Source organism: Anneissia japonica, unplaced genomic scaffold, assembly GCF_011630105.1.
Source record: "Anneissia japonica isolate Jap-2015-1 unplaced genomic scaffold, ASM1163010v1 scaffold288091_len1417266_cov198, whole genome shotgun sequence".
Classification (NCBI taxonomy): domain Eukaryota; kingdom Metazoa; phylum Echinodermata; class Crinoidea; order Comatulida; family Comatulidae; genus Anneissia; species Anneissia japonica.
The window spans coordinates 842,188-849,798 of record NW_022684833.1 but is presented as its reverse complement, the minus strand read 5'-3'; the positions used below and the strand labels follow the sequence as shown (position 1 = coordinate 849,798).

The 7,611-nt window shown below is 34.6% G+C and overlaps 1 protein-coding gene across 2 annotated transcripts in view; it reads right to left on the bottom strand.

Annotated features, from left to right (window-relative positions):
* The window catches only part of LOC117107786 (guanylate-binding protein 1-like), a 49,242-nt gene that overhangs the window by 25,471 nt on the left and 16,160 nt on the right, over window positions 1–7,611 (bottom strand). For both annotated transcript variants that reach the window (XR_004445287.1, XM_033249563.1), the window contains exon 13: window positions 3,286–3,452. Coding sequence is in view for 1 of the 2 variants with exons in the window: in XM_033249563.1 (XP_033105454.1) it covers window positions 3,286–3,452 (167 nt within the window). In the remaining variant the exon portion in view is untranslated. The remainder of the gene's footprint in view (window positions 1–3,285; window positions 3,453–7,611) is intronic.

Here is a 7,611-nt window from a genome sequence, read left to right as displayed (position 1 = left end):
ATGTAGTTGATTACCAAAGGTTACAATTTTTATTTTGAAGAGAGCATGGTCTAGGAAGTGTATTTTTTTTTATGGGGCAAGTTTCCAAGGGCGGGTTTTCTAGGGGCGAGTTGACTGCCAAAGAATGTTGCCAAAGTGCGAGCCAGCGTGTTATTTGATCACAAGTGCGAGACATCGCAAGTGTGAGCCAGCAAGCCATGACGTCACAACAATAGATACGAGACATTAACGAGTTGTGCGAGGTATCAGCTGAGATTTGTGGAGTACAATTAAAAAAAGACAGCTGTAGGTCTAATAATGAATTATTGTGATGTTAAATAGACAATGTTAGCTATCAAGGAGCGACGTTGTTTTTCATTGGGACCTTCGTCCCTTTAAGGCTAGGCCTATACCATCCTAGCTAGTCTAGGCCTAGAGTAGGATAAGGCTAGCGCGACATTTGGACGTTGGTACATGTAGGTTAGTCTACAAACGTCGCCTAAAGTAATTGATTTTACCCGGCAAAACGGAAGAAGGAAACTCTGCTTTTCAGTCGTCTTAGGCCCTTGTTTTTTGACAAACAATGACCTTTCAGAGGTCAAATTGCTGTCAAGAATATGAATTGGCTGCTTCACAGCAATCAGTAAACTAAAGGGTTCCACCTGCACATAATGCCCCATGATGATTAGATTAAGATCCTAACCCAGTTGTAAAGTTGGTGCACTTAATGAGGGCACAAGGTTTTTTTTTTTTTTTTAACTGAAGTCACTTGAAGTTTAGCAGGTAGCAGAAGAAATAATTCTCTTAACATCCTGCACGTAATAGCACGTGAAAACTATGCACTGCTGTTCAAACATTTCAAAAACAATAATTAGAATGTTTGTTCCCATGTCAAATGACTTGACAAGGTTGACAAAATTATATCTAAATTTTGTAAGCATGTTCTGTGAAACAATTACAAAATCTATGGGAAATTATGAAATGTTATTGCTGGCACCGGTTTGACAATTCCTAAGCCCTGTGGATCAGAATGATATATAAAATATTGTCCAGGATGTGTGACAGATTCTTCCTCTGCCAGTTAATAAGACTGATGTAATATGAAATCTCTTGAGACATATAAGGTTTCAAGTATGTTGATATAGTGACAACTAACTGCATCTTGAGATGCGAGTGCGAATAATATTCGACCCACTGATGGACTATCTGGCACTAGATATAATCTTCTAGAAAGCGCATAGAGGCTCCAGTGGTGTGCGCTATAAAAGCACAATTAATAATAATATTTTTATACATACTACACTCTTTATGTCATCTCATTATTATCCTTTCCAACTAGAGATTCTGTTATCATTGCAATGTTTCAAACTCATAAAGGATTTTGCCTACCATCATTTTGATTTGATTAGACTGTGGTGGCGAGGTTCTGTCTATCATATAAATATTTGAAAGGAAGGTAAATCATTAGTCAGCTTTGGAAAGTGCAAAACCATAATACGTAAGGTCAATCTATAAAATAGATTTGATAATCTGAGGTTACTTTAAAGAGAAATTTAAGTGCTCAGATAATAGGTGTGTTTTCATTTTATCAAGGAATAGGTCTAATAGGTTCCACATCCGGATGTAGGAGGAATTTTCAGAGTTATTGTGGAGTGACAAGAATCATTTGAAAAAATCAATTAAAAATTTTGCATAAAACAACTACACCTATTTTTAGTTTGCACTACGCTAATTTAATCCAGTGGCATTTCAAAATAAAAATACACTTTTTTTTAGAAATTATTATTATTATAGGTTGACCTTTTTTGGTTTTCACTCACTTACTTAAATAATAACAATCAACATACACTGGGACATAAACAAGGAACCCTACGCCTACTCGACAAATGTGATTTGCGGTGACATTAGCAATCGAAAATTCTACTTGGTTCCACTTAGTTGCTCATCAAGATCTATTTATACGAAGCAAATGCAAAGTGATTAAAATTTGTTAAAAAGTGTAATATGAGGATCTATTTCTTGAAACAACTCTGCAGAGCTGGCCTGGACCCTCAGTCTCTAAAATATTTTTATTGTTCAGTTATCCGATCTATAATTGAGTATGCTTGCCCTCTCATAAGAGACAGACATCCTTGGTCTGCAACGTCTCTCGGACCGATTGATGGGGATGAGCAGGAGATACTTCTCAAAACTAAAATCTGGGGAGCACCGGCTGAATCACCTCCTTCCTCCACCAGTTCAACATAAATACAACCTCAGACATAGCAAATCATTCTCCACACCATTCACTCGCACAAACAGAACTGCTAATTTTATCATCAACTATGGATTATCCCATGAATGGCGATTCGATCGGTGCCCCCCCCCCCTCCTGTTTTGTTAAAATCCCCTTCCGGTCCATGGATATTGATGTGGCCTTGGAGGTTCTGGCTCCCTGTCAGGGACCCCTGGTAACGGTGTCGGTATAGGTTTTGGTTGCTTTTCAATATACTGTATAATAATAATAATGTAATAATAATGTAATAATAATAATAATAATAATAATAATAATAATAACAACAAGTGCTAATGAAATTGCTATATTGAATTTCTATTATGTTCAGGTTGTGCAATCTCTTGTATGTTTTCGTGAATTTGACTGTGACTTTTTTTTTTCTGCCAGTTTCTTTTTTGTTCTGTAAACCTTTAAAATTTTTTTTTTTTTTTTTTTTTAATTTTATCGTATTTTAAACATTTTAAATTTGTATTCTGAATTGATTCTATATATATTTATACTGTATGAAGTTTTTTATTGTAAATTCAACTATGTTTACTTAGTTGCTAAATAAATAAAGAAAAGAATTTGAATTTGGTGATGTGACCGTGGTAGCTAGTGCACTTTAGCCTGTCAAATATCCAGGTGTCGTGAATACTAACAATGTAGCCAATTGCAATAGTATCGCATGGCAACTAGTTGCAGCTAATACTACAGTTGAAAGCAACATAAAGCGTTCTGGGCAAGTATAGTTCGATTTAGTTGTTCAGTTCGTTGTAGCAAGGAGGTATAAAAATAATAATAATTTTTTTACCTCCTTGGTTGTAGCTGCGTGAAAATGACACTTATCCTTAAATAAGACCATTTGTTTGAAAGGTCAGCCATATAGGGACCCTGTGACACAACTAATACATCATGGAGGCCTCTAGATGTTTAATATCAATAAACATAGATGTTTGAAAACAGGCCAAAAATATCCTGACATCAGAGTGAGGAGAAACATCAACTGTGGAATTTGTCATGAAGATAAAATTAAAACATTTTTGACTTGCCTGAACCACTTTCAAATACATTTTGTAGTCTCTCTCCTCATTAAAGTATTCTGTGGACCTCTGGAAGCTATCCAATGCTTTCTCCGCACCTCTCTTAAATAACCTTTTAAGGTCATGTGGTATAATTGGATCGTTGGTAGGGTGTGTAGTCAGCACTTTAAATTCCGCTGATGAGAAAGAAAATATTAATTTTGGAATCTGTATAACTATGCATTAGTCCCTAGTACAAATGTCACATGTGTTATAATAAGCAGTGGTGTATCTAGTAATCTTGAAATGGATGGGGGGGGGGGACATGATGGCATGCAAAAGTGAAGGGTTCGATTGCAAAAGGGAGGGACTTGCTTGCAAAATAAGGTGATATGAGCTAATCTTTAACTACTTGAGCATGATTTTTATTTTTTGCTTTGAACATTTTCAATAGCAGGGGGAAGGAGACCCCTAGGCAAGCCACGCTGCCAATGTGGCACAATGATAATATCAATGACCTGGTAACAGTGTTGTTCTAATACTGCTTGGCTGTCTGCTCTCTTACACTGTTAGATATAACACCAATAATGCCCGCGAACCCCCATCTCACTAGTCACTCATACACCATCATGTTTGTTTAACTTTCAAACACACAGTTTTCTGTCAACCCCTGTGAAGCCAAAATGCATCATTATAATAGCTCTCTGTCTCTTTCACTATCAGGATTTTAAAGATAACATTAACTAGATAACTACGGTCAGACTTTAAGTCAATGTGTTAAATATGAGAATTCACACGTTACTCTATAGTATAACAGTCCGGTTTTTTCTGTATCTTTTATGCTTTTTTTCCTTCTTTTTGATTTCATGTTGAGTATGTCAATTTAATTTTGTTATACAGTACCTTAACTGTATTGCCTCTTGCCTTATCTTTGGCCATTTTGTTTGTACATGTACTCAATTTTCCTATTGTTGTTGTTGTTGATTGTTTGATTTCTTTTGTGGGGGGGGGGGGTTAATTTTTGTTGGTTTTGTATAAGGATGCACCATTAATTAATGTGTGCCGCTTGATACAAAAGCGTTTTCCAATAAACCGATTTGATTTGATTTGATATTGTGAAAAAAAAAAATGCTTCTTCCTGTTTTCATTTGAATACAGTTTTGCTATTATTTTGACCTTTTCTAGCATCGCCTATCTACGTCTTTTTGAGTACATGCCTTCCTCAATTCCCTTTCTATATATTGTACCAGTATTCCATTTAATATTTCTCTAGTCAGAGAGATTGCATGTTTTCAGTTAGAATTTAAAATTATCCAAATATAGAACATGCCAATTCCGGCAATTTCATCCGTGTTATCCGAACAAATTAAAACTAAACACATTTCGTAATTCATGAAAAACATGGGAAAGCAAGAAGTAGGTAGTAGGCCTACATCCCAAAGGCTGTAATGCCGGAATCTCCGGTCTTTAATTCCATTGGGAGTGGATTGACCAGTGAACAGCTTTTACTGTAAGTAGGTTACTTCCGCTGTTATAACTAAATAATGAATTATTCATATCCAAAGTTGTACACTTGTGCACTGGGAACTGTCAATGATCAGTACCTCATGCATATGCACAAGCTGACTGACCAATCACACTGTGTACAACAGAAAGGTAAAAACGTCAGCTTTGTAATATCTACAGTATACTTAAATGTTTTTGACTATATTCCCTTATTAGATTATAATCTAAAATAAATTTTTAGTATTCAATTATCTGTACATGCATTTGACTTTTCATAATTTTAAACATATCAAAGTTGAAATATAATTAAATTACCTGTTGCATTGAAAAAGCCTGATGAAGCCAGCATCCACTGCTGGTGAAGCTAGTGGAATATATTTTATCTAATATGTTAGTCCAGTTCTACATTTTTATTGTATACTAACACTTTCAGGTGATGTTTTTCTGCCAAAAACATTCTATAAATCTCTGCTTCAGACAATGTTTCTCCAAATTCTTTTACTCATTGCTACTTGCTTTTAGTTTATCTAGGCCTTTACTGTTTCTCAATTTAACTGAATATGATGAGCTCAAATACTGAAGTTTCTTCAGGTCTCTAAGGAGAGTGGTGGTATTTCCTTTGGCCTTCCTGTGTATATATTTCTGTTAATGTTCATTACGTAAAAGCTCATTTCTTTGAAGGTGTACTTTCATGTGGTTGAAATATGACAGAAGTTGCCATCTTGATCTCAAGATTTCCAGTAAAAAAGATTAGCATTATATTCATTCAGTAATTGTGTTCAGATTCATCTGATTTACGAGTGAAGTGTACAGCCAAAGTCAATTTTGTTGATTTTCTCTCTTGATCAATAGTACCAACATTATTATTAGCATTTGTAGCAAACCACTACAAACATTATGAATGATGCTATTGTATTAAAGCATCACTTATTAACTGGTAACATTGATAAATAAAAAACTTCATTATATTATTATAATGTATTTTTTAAACTATTAATGTTACTAATGAATATTAACTAAAATTTACATTCTTACAAAATACAATAATTGTTAAAATAACTAAATAATATACTTCATATCAATTTATTTGGTCCACTTAACTGCAAATGTGCCGCAGTGAAAATCACCTTATCTCTTAACCATTTGCACTTCTTCAAAAACTTCAACTGTTTTTACTGTAATCCGTAACTAGAGGTCGCATAAATTAGTTTGAAACGGTTTATACAAGGTTATAAATATAGCTATTGCATACAATTTAATTTCACCTCGTCACTTTTGGGTTGAATTACAAAACATAAGTGATATTAGTGTGTTTTCAGCAGGAGTTGAGCTGGTCTATGAGGAGTCGTTTCCTTACAGTGGCATAACTTTTCTTACACTAATCCGATCGCTTAGTTTGAAAACTTTAAAGCAAATTTTCACACACATAAAAATTAATTTGATTGTATAAAATTTTTTCTGTCATTTTTTCATTCTTTCACAGGCTTTCAAGAAGAAACACTGCCTGGGCTTACAGCAGGTTCAGGGTTTTGGCACGTTCCATTTTCTGAACTGAAGTTTAATACCTACTGTATCAAAGGCATTAAAGGAATATATCCTAGATAGTGGACATACCTTATTTTTACAATGTTATGCATAGATAGAGAATGTATTTTTAATAGTGTTTACTAAATGATTGATTGAAAAAGTGCATTTATATATACCCTTTCCAGATAAAGAAATTGTCCAAACACATGCTGTGTAGCGCACTCAATTTGTTCATATTTGCCTTTCTTATGCTTACACACACGCCGTGTTAAAAATGTTTTGTTACATAGTCAAAACAGATTTATATTGGAATTACACTGGCTTGGTTAAACTACCAAAACATCCCTTTAATAGATTTCTTGGGTCCATTTACAGCAAACGCTGGCTTTATAATCGTTTTTAATACACTGGATTTACATTGACTTTAAAGCACAGATCCTATATTGCATCTGTCTGTTGAACTAAACAAAGCGTCCTTGTAAGTTTTACCAATATAAATCCAGTGGGAACAACCTGGAAAACATTAATTCAGTCTTGGATAAGTTAGGGGTTATTCACATTTTCACAAGGGTACAAACAGTACTCTTTTTCGGTACCCCTTCCTTCTCCTTTGAAAGTGTATAAAAAAAATGTTGATTTTGCAAAATCATTCTCCATTTTTTGTGAAGTCAACTAAAGCAATGTACTTGGTTACTTAAAATGAATTATTATATCCATGGTTACATTAAAATTTTACAATTATCTACATATTGCATGTTATTTTGAATCGATATTTTTATGCATATGTAAAAGTGTACAAATTTGTATATCCCTTCCGCCTAGCGTACTGTTTGTACACTTGTGAAAATTTTGATAATGTTGAACGACCTCTTATAGTCATACTTAGTTTAGCAAAGCAAATTGTGCCATGGAGATTATCCGAGTTGAATAAAAAAAGTGAACAGTACTGCTGTGTCACATTCTAACTATAAAATATATGTTTTGTTACATGGTCAAAACAGCCCAAACAAATTGATAATGTAAACTAATATAGTAATGCATTGTTCTTAATGCAGCAGGATATAAGCTCTCAAACTGAAAAATATCTACATCAGAGTTACTTTAGACCTTATGTTACTACGCCTACGTTTAAGGCTATGTTCACACACACGGCGTAAGGCTGGCTTAAGCCTGGCGTAGCGTACGTCTTTGTGTGTGAACTAGGCAGTGGCGTTGTTAAAGCCACTCACTACGTCACGTCCTTGGCGTTACTAACGCTACCTGCAGACCCCAGATTAGCTAACGCCAGTGATGCTTGAATGATTTGACCTCATTTCAAGAGAT